This window comes from Mauremys mutica, chromosome 5 (assembly GCF_020497125.1).
Source record: "Mauremys mutica isolate MM-2020 ecotype Southern chromosome 5, ASM2049712v1, whole genome shotgun sequence".
Lineage (NCBI taxonomy): Eukaryota > Metazoa > Chordata > Testudines > Geoemydidae > Mauremys > Mauremys mutica.
The window spans coordinates 125,150,187-125,167,231 of NC_059076.1; the positions used below are offsets into that span (position 1 = coordinate 125,150,187).

Below are 17,045 nucleotides of genomic sequence, written 5' to 3' on the forward strand. Positions count from 1 at the left end.
AACCCCAAACCGAATCTTGGCATTCTTCCCCCATCTCAGTTTGTATGTAATTTATATGTATGTAGTAATGATGATAAATGTTTCAAAGCTAATTGTTTCATTAAGGAAAAAAAGTAGAAGCCCCACCATTCCTGAGTAGCCTGACAGTAACCTGTCAATCACTTCTGGAAAGGTGCTATTGAATTCAATAGAAATTAAACAATAAGAATGAATAGATACTAGTCTGAAAACCTGGGTCATTTCACACAGAGAATACTGTCCGTTCTATAGACCTTGTAAACCAGCCTATAGCATTCTATAGCCAGGATATAATTCTCTATTAATTCTACAAGATGGTAGAACCCTAGAGAAAGTTTATTATTTTCTACAAGAGATTTGTCTGGCAAACAAAATGGAGGTGAAAGAATTGAGAAGGAATATTTCGCTTGCAAGGTTTAAAGGAGTAACATGGCTAGCTACTGCAAACTGCTGCATGTCTCCTGAGAGGTCCTGAGCACCCTCGTTTTCCACTGACTGCAGTGGGGAGTTGAAGGCACTTAGCAGGATCACCAGACAGGAAACAATCAACACCTTGCAACCCTAGAGTGAAATTCATGCCCATTCAGAAGGCCCACTCAAAGGCTGTGCACAATTTAAAAGCCACTTAATTCCTCAAAATAGGATTTATAGGGGACTTAAGTGAGGCATAGACATTGTGTAGAGTCTCTGCCAAAACCATCTGAAGAAGGTAAGCTAGAATGGGTCAATAAAATACATGGTTTGCTTAATAAAGGACACTTCTTCAGAGAGTTTGGCAGGTATATCCTGTTAAGCTGCCAGGCAGCATTCATGTGATTGCTAATGTTGCTGATTACTTCCCTCTCCCCCGGCCACTCCCACCCCAGCACAGTAAACTCACTCTCCCCCCCCCCCCGCCCCCGGCCAAAAAAAAACCAAACCCCCAAGATCAGATCTACCGTATGGCTCTGAAGAAGTTAGTGGTGTGAGAAAAAAATAACTGTGTATAACATACTAGATACTGATACAACTGGTATATTAATATGATAGATAACTGCTTTAGTCACACTGCAAAGCAGTAAATGTTAACCATTATTTTCTACATAAAACGATGACTTTTTGTGGATAACTCTTTAGCTGAGCATCATTGTAGAATAAGCTGCTTTTGGATGTGTTGGGTCATATTTTGACATTGGATACACCCATAATGAGTTATCAGTAAAGCCAATGGAAACCCCTTGGGGCCTCATCCCCAGTTGGTATGAACTGGTGTAGTTCTTTAGTGGACCTATGTCAATTTACATCTGCAGAAGACATGGCCTGAACATCCAAGGGCAAAACTTGACTTGAAATTTCAGAATAATGCAAATCTATTGTTACATAAATCCTAGAAGTGTAACTTTGGCACTGTTTCTTTTGACATTTCAGCATGTGTGACAAGAGATACGGTAATGATCAACTATGTCAAAGCAAAAAAGGTCTAGCTCAGCTGAATCTGTACGGAGGAAAACAATGTTTTCCTTACATTGTGACATATGCTCACAACCTGTACTCGATAAATCTGCCCGTAGTTTATTCAATAGCATTTTTAAAATGAATAATGTCCATTGGCCATGTCCCAGTGCTCATTTCAGTGCATTGCAGGGAAGCAATCACATAGGCCTCTCTTTTCTGCTCTCAGGAGGAGGGTTTCTGTCTGCAAAAGAACATTAAATCATGGAATTTAATATATCACTTTAAAGGAATACGTACTTGACTTGAACTAATCCCTCAGCACTGTAATTGTCAGGGTGCCTTGTGGAATGAGAAATCATGGTTATTATAGCTGGTTTATCTGGTGACTTATCTGGCAAACTGGTACATAATAAGCATGTTCAGAACTGAGGAATACAGACAAAACTTCATGGAAATATTTGGTGGTTTTAATGTTTTCACTTTCACAGTTAACCTCAAGGGATTAGATTGTCAGAATTTATTGAAGTGTCTTTTATAAATGCTGGGCAAAACTCCACTCAGTTACACTCTTAATTTCCTCCACTTAACAGTAAGACATCAGATGCTGAAGTGCCCAGAACTGTATAATCGAATAGTACCAGTTACTGTGCTAAGGATCTGATTCTGCTCTCAGCGACACGCCTGTACATCCAGAACAACTCCACTGAATTCTTTGGGGCTGTCAATTTAACTTCCCTGCCCCAACTTTTCTGAATCTGGACCCTTTCAAGGTAGGTCTGGGCCAGAGCTTGTGGTCCTGTTTTAACTCGAGTTAATTTATTGCCGGTTACACTACTGCCAAACCCAAGTGCTCAGAAATCATGAGTGAGACTCTCAAAACCCAGGAGACTAGCTCAAAAATTCAAGATTAAAACAAAACAAACAAATAAATGTCTTTATTTGACTTTTTGGTTTGGTGCTTTTAGGGGTTATGTTTACAAGGTTTGATTATCACTTTTTTCTCCTGCTGATAATAGCCCACCTTAATTGATTAGTCTCGTTACGAGTTGGTATGGCAACACCCATTGTTTCATGTTCTCTGTATATATATATCTTCCTACTGTATTTTCCACTGCATGCATCCGATGAAGTGGGCGGTAGCCCACAAAAGCTTATGCCTGAATAAATTTGTTAGTCTCTAAGGCCTTGGCTACACTTGCAAATTTGCAGCGCTGCAGCAGGGTGTGAAAACACACCCTCTCCAGCGCTGCAAATTGCGGCGCTGCAAAGCGCCAGTGTGGTCAAAGCCCCAGCGCTGGGAGCACGGCTCCCAGCGCTGTACGTTATTCCCCACAGGGAGGTGGAGTATGGACAGAGCTGGGAGAGCTCTCTCCCAGCGCTGGCGCTTTGACTACACTTAGCGCTTCAAAGCACTGCCACGGCAGCGCTTTGAAGTGCAAGTGTAGCCAAAGCCTAAGGTGCCACAAGTACTCCTCATTCTTTTTGCTGATACAGACTAACATGGCTACCACTCTGAAAGATTTTCTCTGTAACCATGAGGGTTAGAAACTTACTTTAAAAAAAATGAAAGCTGAAATTCCCACCTACTCACATCACTATAGAGGCTGGGGCTTTCAGAGCAAATATCACAGGAATCCTGATAAAATCATGACTGTTGGCACTAACTCAAGATAGCGAAGACAATAGTGTCTGGACACTTCACAAACATTTGTTGCTGAATGTAACTAACCTTTCATGGTTTATCTTAGGCTAAATCCAATCCCAGATCAAGAAGGGTTAAATTCACCCTAACGAAGAGAGCCAACACAAGGCCTATCCAGATTGGTTAAGGTAAACCACAAACATTTGTGTTCTCGCATTTTCAATAAGGTGTTCATTAATTTGAGTTAATAACTTGAATGAACTAACAGGACCTTTAACCAGCCAAGTCTCCTTTGCCATGATGCCTACAAAAAAATGACATTAGGTAAGCAGCTGATGTGCTAAAATCACTGCCTATCAGGTTGACCAGAACAGCCTCATTGTTCTCTTGTGCTCACGCTGTCTGTTTCTACCTGTTGTCTCTTTTGTCTTATACTTAGATTGTGAGGTCTGTGGGGCAGGGACTGTCTTTTTATTCTGTGTTTGTACAGTGCCTAGCACAACAGGGTCTTATAGGCACTGTGGTAATATAAATAAGAACATAAGAAAGGCCGTACCGGGTCAGACCAAAGGTCCATCTAGCCCAGTATCTGTCTACCGACAGTGGCCAATGCCCGGAGTGAATCTAACAGGCAATGATCAAGTGATCTCTCTCCTGCCATCCATCTCCATCCTCTGACGAACAGAGGCTAGGGACACCATTCTTACCCATTCTGGCTAATAGCCATTTATGGACTTAGCCACCATGAATTTATCCAGTCCCCTTTTAAACATTGTTATAGTCCTAGCCTTCACAACCTCCTCAGGTAAGGAGTTCCACAATAATAATTTAGTTCCTAAATAATAATAATGGACCACAAACTCCAGTTCAGATAGATTTTAGGGTGAAATTCGCCCTTGTGCAGAGAACCAGCTCATGTTCTAACTCTAACTGAAGCCCTGGTTTTTGTAGGCTTAAATAGCACATTGGCTTTGTGCTAGCTCTCTGCACAGGGTAAATACCACTCTTCCTGATTTGGGAGTCGACTGCTTTCCCCTCCTATGTTCCCCCGACCCCTTTTCCTTTTAAACGCAAAAGCTTTGCCTTTCACCTTGACATTAGAACGGAAGGCTTGCTCATTTTTCCTGTTTGCTTTCAATTATTGGCTTGATGCTGCAGCGTGTGTCATTAAACAACACTCTGTGTGATTCAGAGCTGTGTGAGCCGAACGTTCTTGTTGTCATAAGCCTAGCAGACAACATACGATTATCTTAGCACCACAGCAGCTCTTTGGATTTGAATATTTGTGTAGGAGCAACGCCCTGGCATTCCCACCACATGTTTCCTATGTGAGTCTCTCGGTCCTTATACAAGCTGGAAGGGCTGATCCGGGAGTGTTCAAAAATAATCTCAAAGGCTAGTGAATGCAAAAAGATCCCCATCAATGCCACCATTGATCCCAGGAGACCCCTAAAAGAACATTACTCTGCAGGCTGTGCTCTTGTAAAAGATATTCTGAATATTTAGAGTTATTACATTAAGTTACTTTGGCGTAAAACTTCACAAAAAGATGAGATGGGCCAAACTCTGACTTGGAATAAGGATAATTGAGGGTGAAATTTTCATAAGGCCGGAAGTGACAGTTGGGTCATCTAGTCTGATCTCCTGTATAACGCAGGCCATGGAATTTCACCTAGTTACCTCCTGTATTGAGCCCACTAAGCTCATATGTGTCCATTCATGCTTCTGGATTAATATCCATATTCATTGTTAACAATGGTAAATCGATCGTGCTTGATTTTCTGTTTTCTAGGGCTTTGCATTCTGGTTCTGCAGGAACCCCAATCAAGCCCAATTCCCTGCCATTGGGCTCCATGTTTATATTTTGAATAGCACTGTTTTGTTTTTGTTGTTTGCCTCATGGGGCGCCATTTATAATGACAAAATAATATGAGTTTGGGTCTCCGAGACATGAAACACTACGCTAAGGATTTATCTCATGTTATTAGTTTATCCCCATAAAAGGCTCCCAGAGATTTTAAAAAGACTGAAACAAAACAAACACAAATTCTGGTCCACATTAGAAAACCTGCACCAGTTCAGCTAGATCAGTTTTAAATTGATCTAGTTAAACTGGTGCAAACCCCTAAGCTAGACAGACATACTTAAAATGGTTTAACCCTTGTTTAAATCAATTTAGCTTAATTTGACACAGGCTAAACCAGTTTAACAGTTAATACAATCTAAGGCCTTGTCTACACAGGAAAGTGGCACCAATTTAATTTAAAATCAGTTTTTACACCAATATAGTTATACCCAGTGCAAACTCCTGTATAAATGCTCTTAGTTCAGATTAATTTAAACCTATTCCCAAACAATTTGAGCTAAACCAACAAGACCACTCTGATGCTGAAATAAGAGCATCCGCACAGGGAGTTGCTATGGTTTTATGATATCTGTTTCAATTCATGCCTTAGGGAACTGTGCACTGATATAACCTAAGTGCATCTATTTTTGGGTTTTGCACCAAGTTTAACTAAACTGATTATGTTAAACCAGTTCAAAGTTCTAATGTGAACCAGCCCGAACATGAAAACCCACACGTGTTGTAAATTGTACCTGACCATGCCATCAGCAAAGCGACCAGAATGCTTTTGCACCCATGTGAGCTGTTTAAGCTGGCTTGTTATGAGCTGGCACCAATGATGGGTGCAAATGTGATACCACATAAGCTTTTCCTCCTCCTTTGTGTTCCCAATCCCTTTTGTCAGTGCTGCTATACTGTCTCTCTTCACTTTCTACCGTCTGCTGCTGTCCTGTTAACAGTCATTGCTGAGTGGTGATTGACAATCAAACAGGAATCCTACAAAAAATTGCTAAGGAGGAGGACAAAAGAATAACCCAAGCATGTAGGGACAAAATCAGAAAGGCTAAGGCACAAAATGAGTTACACCTAGCAAGAGACATAAAAGGCACCAACACTGGCGAGTTGCAGCGCTGGAAAGCCTCCACCAGCGCTGCAATTAGTAAGTGGACACACCTGCAGGGCACTTCCAGCGCTGCAACTGCCTGGCTGCAGCGCTGGCCGTACACCTCACTCAGCATGGGGAATAAGGATTCCAGCGCTGGTCATCAAGTGTGGCCACACACCAGCGCTGTGATTGGCCTCCAGGGTATAAGGATGTATCCCAGAATGCTTTTATAAATTACTCTCTTTGTTTTGTTATGCAGCCTCTCTTTGTTTTGTTGTGAACTCCGAGCTCCGTTGATCCCGGAGCTGTTTATCTACAAACACAGCTCCTGTTTGCTGTGATCAATCTGTGAACAATCAAATGAGATAATGAGGCAGGCAGGGAGTGAGTGTTTGCTTGACAGAAACAGCAGGGGCAGAGGGGAGAAAGGGAGTCGTGTTGGCTGCAGGCTGTTTGCAGTTAAGAGTTAAGGGTAAGGGATTGGGAACATGTTCTGATTTTTCAAGTCAGGAAGCTAACACACAGTGTCGGCTCCAAAAGTCCACTCTCTCTCTCCCCCCCCGCTCCCTGTCACACTACGCCCCACCCCACCCCCCTCTTTTGAAAAACACCGTTGCTGCCACTTGAAGGCTGGGATAGCTGCCCATAATGCATCACTCCCAACAGCGCTGCAAATGTGGCCACACACCAGCGCTGGTAGCTGTGAGTGTGGCCACACACCAGCGCTGGCCCTGCACAGCTGGACGACCAGCGCTGCAGATTTGTAAGTGTAGCCATACCCCAAGAAAAGGCTCTATAAATACATGAGGAAGAAGAGACAGATGAAGGGAAGCGTAGGTCCTCTGCTTAGAAGGGAAGGAGAGCTATGTCTTGGGTGACATCAAGAAGGCTAAGATGTTTGGTGCCTGTTTTGTTTCAGTCTTCACTAAAAAGGTTAATTATAACAAGGGAAGGAATGCAAAGCAAAATAGGGAAAGAACAGGTTAAATAATAGTTAGATTGTTTTCAAGTCAGCAGGGCCTATTGAAATTCATTCTAGGTACTTAAGGAACAAGCTGAAGCAATCTCAGAACTGTTAGAAATGATCTTTGAAAACTCACGGAGGAATGGTGAGGTCCCAGAGGACTGGAAAATGGCAAACAAAGAACCTAGTTTTAAAAAGGGGAACAGAGGGGATGCAGGGATTTATAGATCAGTCAGTCTAACTTCAATATCTGGACAGATACTGGACCAAATGATTAAGCAATCAGTTTGTAAACACCTATAGGATAACAGGGTGATAAGTAATAGCCAACATGAATTTGACAACAAATCATATCAAATCAACCTAATTTCCTCTGGTTCTTGCTCTAGTAGATAACGAACTAGGGAAATGTGGTCTAGATGAAATTCTTATAAGGGGATGTAAAACTACTGAAAGATCATACTCAGAGAAGTTATCAATGGGTTCACTGTCAAACTGGGAAGACATATCTATTGGGTCCTGGAAGAGTCTGTCCTGGATCCAGTACTACTCAATATTTTCACTAATGACTTGGATAATGGAGTGGAGACTATGCTTATAAAATCTGCAAATGACACCAAGCTGGGAGGGGTTGCTAGCACTTTGAAGGACGGGATTAAAATTCAAACCACCTTGACCAATTAGTCCAAAATCAACAAGATGAAATTCAATAAAGACAAGTGCAAAATACTTCATCTAGGAAGGACACATCAAATGCACAACTTCAAAATGGGGACTACCTGGCTAGGTGGTAGTACTGCTGAAAAGGATCTGGGGATTATAGTTGATCATAAGTTGAATATGAGCCAACAACGTGAGGCAGATACATACAGACTCCTGATTATACACCCCAGAATGTGTAAGACATGGGAGGTAATTGTCCCCCTCTACTTGGCACTGGGGAGGCCTCAGCTGGAGCACTGTGTCCAGTTCCGGGCACCACACTTTAAGAAAAATTTGGACAAATTGTGGTGAGTCAAGAGGAGAGCAACAGAAAAGCTTAGAAAACCAGCCCTATGAGGACAAACACCGCTCAGCAATGGTCTAGGTCAGGGGTGGCCAACCCATGGCTCACGGCTCTTTTACAGTTGAAAGTGCGGCTCACGGAGCCCCCCACGTCTCCCCATTCTCCACCTACCAGACATAGGGGGGTGGGGCAAGCTCAGGGCTTCTGCCCTGCAGCCGGGTGATGGGGCTAGGGGCTTCTGCCAGAGACGACTGGTGCCTGCTGAGAGTTGGGGGGCACAATTTCAAGATTTGGCCCCCCAATAGCTTGTCATGCCCCCCCTTACCCTCAGCGGCCCGTCCCTGCAGCTCCCAGGTGTTAGCTCCAGGTGGAGAGGCAGCGGCTGATAGCTGAGGCTGCAGGGAGGGGCTGCTGCTATTGTTCCAGGGAAGAGGCATCAGCAAAAGCAGCGGCTCTTCCTGCAGCTCCCAGCTGTTTGCCGCTGCCTCTCCCCATGGCCGCAGCAGCCCCCAGCTTGCTGGCTCCGGCAACTGCCCTGCATGGAGGGGGCCCAGCAGCACCATGTGGCTGAGCGGGGCCAGCAAACCTAGGCAAAAAGCTGGGGGGGGGGCACGTGACCCAACCTGCCTCCCCCATGCATTGCCAGTGGGGAGGGGAGTCGTGGGGCTTTAGCCGCATGGGGCGCACCTGCAGGAGCAGGGCTGAAGCCCCGAGCTCGGCAGCAGGGGCGGCTCTAGGATTTCCGCCACCCCAAGCAGGGCGGCGCGCCGCGGGGGGGCGCTCTAGTGGTCGCCGGTCCCGCGGCTCCGGTGGACCTCCCGCAGACGTGCCTGTGGAGGGTCCGCTGGCCCCGCGGCTCTGGTGGGTCTGGAGCCGGCCCTGCTCGGCAGGTACATCCCGGCTCTTGAATGTCTGAGGAGTGTCATATGCAGCTCGGAGTACATTTGTCCACCCCTGGTTTAGGTATACTTGGTCCTGCCTCAGCACTGGGGGATGGCATCTGAAGGTTCCTTGTAGCCCTACATTTCTAGGATTGTGATGGGAAAGGAAAGTCGCCCTTCTTACGCTTCTCTTCTCCTTCTCCCTATGTGGGCTAGATGCAGGAACCAGTTGCTGTCATTTTCTAGCCTGTGTAATGCAGAAAATCATACTAGATGGTCATAATGGTCCCGTCTAGCCTTAAAATCTACTAATCCCTGCTTGTCCTCAGTTCAGTCCTATTTGTTTGAAATGAAAATGAGTCAGCAAAAGATGTTATGTCAGCTTTACTCAGTCAGGGTGAGTTGGTACATTAAACCTAAGTATCATTTCTAAGGTAACACCTACCCGTGTGTCTAGATTGTATGCAGTCTTCTTTAAATCCTGCAGGGCCCTCTGCATGAATTCAAACGCATGGCAGTCAACGCAGGGACGACCTGGGAAGGGTGCAGTAGAAAGAGGTCACTGAAATGGCATGGAATTGATATCATGCAATTCCAAGAGAAAATATGATCTTGTATTTCTGAGAAAAGTACATTTAACAAAGTGAATGTGCCTGGGCTGCACACACAAAATGCCTGTGTGCATGTACAGGATGGGGCTGCACCTATACAAAAGAATATGCCTGTACGTGCAAATGTATTCACCCACGAAAGCTCATGCTGCAAAACGTCTGTTAGTCTATAAGGTGCCACAGGATTCTTTGCTGCTTCTACAGAACCAGACTAACACGGCTACCCCTCTGATACCTGTTTGCATGTTACTGCAAAAGTACACGCACGTTTTTGCACACCTGCTTTTTAAAACCTGGACCATGCTGTTGAAGAACCTGACCCTGGTGTTGCGTGCCGTCAACTCCCATTCACTTCCCTGGAGTGAAAGCACTCAGACCCTCACATGAACGGGTCAGCTCCCTGCAGGACAAGACACTATGGAGACATTTTCAGTGGTTCCAGAAATGATACGGACAAGTTATTTGTTCAGAAGCCCTCAAGCATGTCTTGGCGAGGGAGAATGCCAAATCTGGGTTTTCCTCCTTTCTCCTGCGGTCATGTTGTGGGGGAGGGGGCAAAAATATTCCTGCTTAGGGCCCCTGATGGGCTAGCACCGACACTGCCCCCCCCCAACACTGATCTAGGTCTCAGTCTCCTGCATTTGATCAATGAATTAAGAAAGCCTGCCCTCTGAAGGGAAATACAGCATATAAAACTGCAACCTCTGGATAAACAGGAAATAAGGAGATTGTGATGTACAATGATGACAGAGCATCCACTCCCAGAGAAAGGGGACCAGACCCTGGCCCATACAGCCCCTTTGTGCTGCTCTGACAATGCAAAGTGGTCGGAAAGCTTCCTCAGCCATACAGCTGACGAGAACCTCAGGTGGGGGAGTCCCTGGGTGGTGCAGGGCAGGGGTAACTGTCACCCAGTTGTGGCCTCCCGGTGTAGGGAGTGTATCAAAAGAGGGATGAGGAGAGGGATGTAGCCAAAGCACTTCTGTGCTCTGTCAATCCACAGCAGGCATAACAGCCCTTTGGGGGCCATTATCCGCCAGGAGAAGTCCTGGCAGCCCTGAGACTCCTCTAACTTGCAGCAGAACGAGTGCCTTGGTTGTGTGGATGAGGTGAGCAAGCATACCTCACGTTGTTACACATTGATCCTTGCGTCTGCCTGAGCTCTGAACTGGGGAGACTCAGATAGCTGGAAACTGCCTTTACCCCCATCCCTATCCTGGACCCAGCAAGACACTTACATGACAATTTTGCAAGAGTGACTTAATCCTTTTTTTCCCCTTCCCTCTTCCACCTAATCAGGAAGGATATCATTGTGTCTCAAGCATTTCTGATAGTTGAATATCTTCTGTAGTGTTGAAAAGCTTTAGCGGTAGCCTTTCTTTAACACCCTGGCAATTTATAACCCTGACTATCTACTGCAATAGGAATATTTTTCTAAATTAACATTGATTAAGGTGGATAATTGTGATGAGAATGAACTGTTCTCTTTATAGCACATCTGTACATATGTGGACATCAGTCTAGAGCGAGACTAAGGCAAGACAACAGTGCACATTCTTTTAACCTTTCCTCCGAGATCCTATTTTTCTAAACCTCCGTTGTTGCTGTCCTATGAGATGAAATCAAATTTCTAACTCTTCTCTATTTTCCTCGATCCTTTTCACAGAGGATGACTACTTGCATTTGAAACATGCCAGGCATGGACATTACTGCATTAAGAGGCATTCCCTTATAAAATGACAAGCGTGGTTTCAGCAGCAAAGGCATTGTTCTCCAGGGCAGGGTTGAGTGGTGGAAAAGGGCTGGCTAGGAGCCAGCCTTTAAAATAACTCAGATTTGGAATGGTTTAAACAAATGGGTTTTTTTAAAGGATTTCTGATCTAATCATTTTAACTGCTGAGCACCGAATGAGAACCAGCAGAAAGAAGAGTGGCTCTCCTCATCTTTTATCCGTGAACATATCATTAGCTTGGCATCGCAGCCTACTTTCCTAAATTACTGCATGTCTTTTGTAAGAGAGTCTTGTGACGACTCGGTGCGGTAAGGAGCTGCCCAAGCTGAAGTTATGGTCATTAAAACATTTACATCATCAGGACTTGGTGGTGCAAAAATGAAAGTAGGAAATGCTCATCTCAAGATGAGACACCTGTCTGTCTGCATAAGGAAGTGACACTGCAATCTGCAGTCAAACGCTGACTACGCCCCTCACAAAACCCATCAGCGAGCAGGGCGGAAACTGATGGGCATTAGTTTGCTGAACCTCACACTGAAGACTGGGAGACAGTGAAGATTCCCCAGGGATGTGTGCTAGAGTGAGGCTGAAATTCACCTCTGAAGAGGGTCAGCTCAAGGTCTATGTGCCACTTAACCCTAGTTACACCCTGAACGTGGAGCATCAGCCTTGTGCTGTCCCTCAGCACAGAGGCAAATTTCACCCTAAGCAAACAAACAAGGGCAGGGCTGTTTTAATTGTGTGTAATGATTTGTAGGGTGCACTTAGGGGTACTGTAGTATATTTTGCCAGAGTGATGACCTGTAGGTCACCCAAGAGCTCAGTACAACATTCTGAATCTGCTATTCAATCTTTTCTGCGGAGTGGGGACCAGCTGGCATTTTGGGGGGAAGATTTAATGGGTTTGTGGATTAGCAGAATGAGAACACTGAAGATTCTAATATAATTAAATTTAAATAGATCCTGTCTGCATGGAAATTGTACAATGCCTTGCTTGTTTTACTGCCATCCTCCTAGTAAACTACTGAAACTGAAATAATTTCAGAAGTCTAATTTACTTTCCGTCACATGTGCAATTTATTTACTCTTTGCATTTTATGCAGCTTGGACTGTGAAACTAGACTGGCTGGTTCCCATTTTCAAGCTCTCCTGCACAAGCCCAGGGTGGTTGTGTTCGGGTTATAAACACAACGGGGGAGGTTTACATTTTTTTTAAAAATGTGGTTTTCATTGACATTTAAAGAAAACTATTCTAAAAACATTGATATTGTTTAATGTTTGCATAGTCCTTTGCAGATGTTAAGTATTAAGTACTAATTATTCATTGCTAATTACTATTCATAACCAGCTAGGTCCTGCTCTCTGCTCGCTTGTGAGCGAAGTGGGAAACAGGACCAAGCATCTAGAGCCTCCGTCCACCCCAAACAGCAGGGCAAGGTACAGCAAGAGAAGGTCAAGAGGGCTCTAGTAGGCAGGACCAGTAAATCCACCAGCCCATACACCACTTGCCCAGGAGGGTGTAGTCTGCCAGCTAGGGAGTGCCTGGTATTCGCCAGAGCACTCTTATGTGTACTGCAGTCAGCAGCACACAGTAGCTGGAAGCTACATGGTGCTCCTGCTCATAGCAATAGCAACCTGCACTCCATCATGCATCTCCCAGGCCTGCCCTGCAGCATGCGGTCTTGGCTGGTAGGATTCCCACACTACAGGAACTATCTGCCACTGTCCTTGTTCTCACTTGCAGCAGCAAGGAGTGCAGATGTTCTCCTGCACTGAGTTTATTAGGTTTGGTAAGCCTCCCCCTCCTCCCCTTTCTTTGACAAAACTTAAAGGTAGGGCCCTAATCTAACACCTCCACCATCACACCCCTCACTTGTGGGATTCCTCAAGGGTCAACACTCTCTTCAGGGCTATTCAACATCTACATGCAGCCATCAGGTGAACTGGTCAGCTGACATGCACTTAGGTGCTAACAATACGCAGGTGGCACATGGCTCTACCTATCCTTCATCCCACACAGCCATGCCACTACTGACAAGACTGGGCAAGCTCAGCTCATGGATGTAGAACAGCTGGTTGAAGATGAACCCAAGCAAGACAGAACTTAAGGAAGTGGGCAAAAGAAAGCACTTTGAGTAGTTTGCAGCCACAGTGCAGTCTCCTTTGGTTAAAGATATTCACCAACAATTCACTCAGGGGTTCCCCTGGATTCCTTGCTGCTGGCATTAAGTTCTGACATTGCAGCATCACAACAAAGCATTCTACCATTTATAGCTGTCCTGACAATGACCTGCCCTCAGTTATACACACCCTTCTCACTCCCCAGCTGTGCTGGGGCAAGCAATGGCGCAAGCCCTCAGGAAACGCCAGCTAGAACCTATATAGCAGTTCATCTCCTCAGCAGCACCAGCTATAGGAGCCAGGGGCAGCTCCAGGCACCAGCACAGCAAGCGCGTGCCTGGGGCAGCAAGCCGAGGGGGTGGCCTGCCGGTCGCTGTGAGGGTGGCAGTGAGGCAGCCTTCGGCGGCATGCCTGCAGGAGATCCGCTGGTCCCATGGCTTTGGCGGCAATTCGTCAGCGGGTACGCCGAAGGCGCGGGACCGGCAGATCACCCGCAGAAATGCCGCAGAATCCGCGGGACTAGGCACCGAAGGCCACCTGACTGCCGTGCTTGGGGCAGCAAAAAACACAGAGCGGCCCCTGATAGAAGCACATCATACTGGTCTTCCACTCACTACACTGGCTTCTTCCCATGCCATAGTATGTCAAATGCAAGGCCTCGTTCTGAATCTTCAAGGTGCTCAACAGCCTGGGCCCAGGGTATCTAAAAGCTCAGGGTTGAGGAGCGTGGTTGACGGTGCTGTTGAATAGAACTCTCTACCACACGGGGGGAGAGTGCCTGTGAAGGAGTCAGGAGCCCACAACTGGGGAATGAACTGCCACGAACAAAGAACCACCATAACACTTCACCACCTGCCATTCAATGTGCAAAGTGCACTTGTTTGCCTCACCTTTGCTAATATAAACATATAGCACTGGGCACATATAATTTAATTTAAACCCCCCACAATTTTCCCTCTGGTCAGAGGGTGATAGAAAGAATGAACCATGCTTGACAGATGTTAGTCAAGTCGATTAATGCACTACTGGAAGGCGCTCAGATACTATGGTGATGAGGGCAGTAGAAGAGTCTGAATAGAACAAGACAAATAGAATTTAACACTCTCTCTCTCTCTAATAAAGATGAGACTAGAACAGAAAAGAACAGAACTGGGACATTACACTCAAGTCCTGTGTAGGTATCAAGGGTTCATCTGAAAAGCAGCTCTGTTATCCCAGGAAAGTAAAATGCAGTGACCAAAGCGACTTCTGAATTAAAAGCTTTGGTGTCAGGAGAATGGACGGAGGTGGCTGTGATAAAATCTAACATTGATTTATGGTTAGGGACCAGTTTTATTTATACAGTCACCTTCCACTCTTTTTAAAATTCTGGGTGAGAGCTGCCTGATATTTTTATCGCTCTAGGGAGTGGCCATTCTGCGCTTCTGGAGCACTTTTCATTGTCAGACCACTTTACACTATCTTCTCAAAATATCCTCACATCATCTCTGTTACAATTATCCTCCTCTTTTCACTGGGGGAAACTGAACCAGTGACTGGCCCAAGGCCACAAAGGCAGTCAGCGCTAAAGCTGGGATTAGAATTTGGGAGTTCCTGGCTCCCAGACCTGTGCTCAGACCACTACCTCACATTTTAATATTTTGCTCTGGTGTACAGCAGTGCAATTCTAGAATTCCACGTGCATTTCAGGGTTAAACTCTGTGGGTCAAATTTCTTTGTGTAAATCCACTGGGGTTACACCAAAGATGAATCCAGCTGAATATACCTTGTTCCAACCAAATAACAAAAGAGATAAAAAACATGCTTGCAACACCCTAGCAGAACTAAGCAACAGTTTGCCTGTAACAGTAACCAGTAAAGATTTCATGTGTACAATTGCACACCTAGAGTATCTTCTTGCAGATCTGGAAGAAAACAAAAATGACCTAAGACTATACAGGTTTAAGATAACGTCACATAAATATTTAGTAGTTAAATTTGTTTTCAAATAAGTGCTAATGAAATAATACTAATGCAAAAATTTCATTTACTTTCCTGGTGTGTTACAAACCCAGTTTGCACTTCCTAGCAGAAGGGCAGCCTACACATGGAGCTCATGACATTTGTGAGTTCCCTGGATGAAGTGATGTACGTAAAGTGCAGATTCAGCTTCTGAATCTGAGCCACCACAGAGTGGCAGGGGTACATACTTTCTGCTGGAATGACACTCCCAGATTCTTGACTGGCCCCCACCAGCTTCACACTCAAGAGGCCAACCACTGAAATTAACGGGATTGCCATCCACATCGCTCTCCAGACAGAAGGAGACGCCATTATTATCATCAAGAATTAAAGCTTCCTTCCCAGCCTGAAACAAGAAGAAATAGGAAAGATCAATCGTTCGCTCCCAGCACATTCAGCCTAATGAAGCAGATGTGAAATGACAGCCTTAGGTACACATGCACACACACCCCATTGCAGCCACGGGCCATGCACTTGGAAATGAAACTCACCCAAATACTAATTTGCTAAGTGCCTGATCTTCCTCTGTCTTTTGTGACAGACCCTTGGAAATGGCAGTAGCAAGCAGCTAAGGGAACCACTGCAGCCATACTGAGCATGCGTCCCCTGCATTCCCCCTCTCACTGATTAGGGTCATTGCCATGGAGATTCACTATAGCAACATATAAGAACTGAGCTGCCAAGGAGAGAAGATTTAAAGGAGCAGCGACAGGACATATGGTAGCTGCTTTGTTTACTAATTGTCTCTGCTCTTGGATGGTCACTTACTCCCATGGGCATACATTGGCACACTTCAGCGACTGCTGCAATCACGTCATATAACAAAGATATTTATGATTTTTTGGATTGTTGCCTTTATTCCAAAATGTGGCTATGCTGAAATGGGCAGCTCCTAACCCTTGCCTAGCTGCGAGACATTTACAGCAGGATTTCAGCTGGAGCAGAATCAGGCACCTGGTATCCAACTCTTGCTCTTCGTGGCAAAGACTGTTCCGTGTCTAGTACACCGCTACCTCGATATAACGCCACCCGATATAACACGAATTTGAATATAACACAGTAAAGCAGTGCTCGGGGTGGGGGCAGGGAGGGGGGCTCCGCACTCCGGTGGATCAAAGCAAGTTCAATATAACACGGTTTCACCTTTAACACGGTAAGATTTTTTGGCTCCCAAGGACAGCGTTATATCGAGGTAGAGGTGTAATAGGCAGGGAATGTCATCGGTGCTTAACAAGCAACACTAGTTATAAACCCACCCCTTAGGGCCAATAGAAGTGAATGTGAGCCAACCAGATGAATCATGCCTTCCAACCAGTTTCCATGGATCAGACATAGAATCACAGAAGGTCACATGGATGGCCCCAAGCCAATATCCCAGAGATAAACACCCTGAGTTTGGGGGGGAGTTCTTAATCCAAAGCCAACTCTGGATCTGAGTTTCTGTTAGTGGACCTGTGTAGAAGGTGCACAACCATCAACAGTGCTGCCTTATGGTCAGGCAGTGTTAGCAGAACGTCCCCCCTTGAAGTATAGTCCAGTCCTGTCCATCAGCACCTCCACCCCAGGGGTTTCCAGTCCTCCCCTTTAGCACAGGGGCTTTGAGGGCAGGGCCCATGAACAATCAGTCTTTTCCAGCTGGTCTCTCACCAGAGGTGAAGGCTACTGTTGTAGTATTGTCCTCTTG

General features: G+C 45.4%; 1 protein-coding gene across 1 annotated transcript; it reads right to left on the minus strand.

Moving 5' to 3' along the window:
- Positions 1-1,548: 1,548 nt before the first annotated feature.
- LOC123371759 (neuropeptide-like protein C4orf48 homolog) lies at positions 1,549-15,993 on the minus strand. The gene is made up of 4 exons (XM_045019625.1): positions 15,853-15,993; positions 15,550-15,707; positions 9,342-9,430; positions 1,549-1,693 (listed from the first exon to the last, which is right to left on the minus strand). The coding sequence occupies exons 2-4, from the start codon at positions 15,680-15,682 to the stop codon at positions 1,628-1,630; spliced, it is 288 nt and encodes a 95-aa protein (XP_044875560.1). The 5' UTR covers positions 15,683-15,707; positions 15,853-15,993; the 3' UTR covers positions 1,549-1,627.
- Positions 15,994-17,045: the final 1,052 nt, after the last annotated feature.

Excerpts from the sequence above, each read along its gene's own strand:
- LOC123371759 (XM_045019625.1), bottom strand. The coding sequence starts at position 15,682 with ATGATAATAATGGCGTCTCCTTCTGTCTGGAGAGCGATGTGGATGGCA. Across the intron at positions 9,431-15,549 it reads GAGTGTCATTCCAGCAGAAA|GTCGTCCCTGCGTTGACTGC; the intron begins GTATGTACCCCT and ends CACCCTTCCCAG. Across the intron at positions 1,694-9,341 it reads CATACAATCTAGACACACGG|ACAGAAACCCTCCTCCTGAG; the intron begins GTAGGTGTTACC and ends GTTCTTTTGCAG.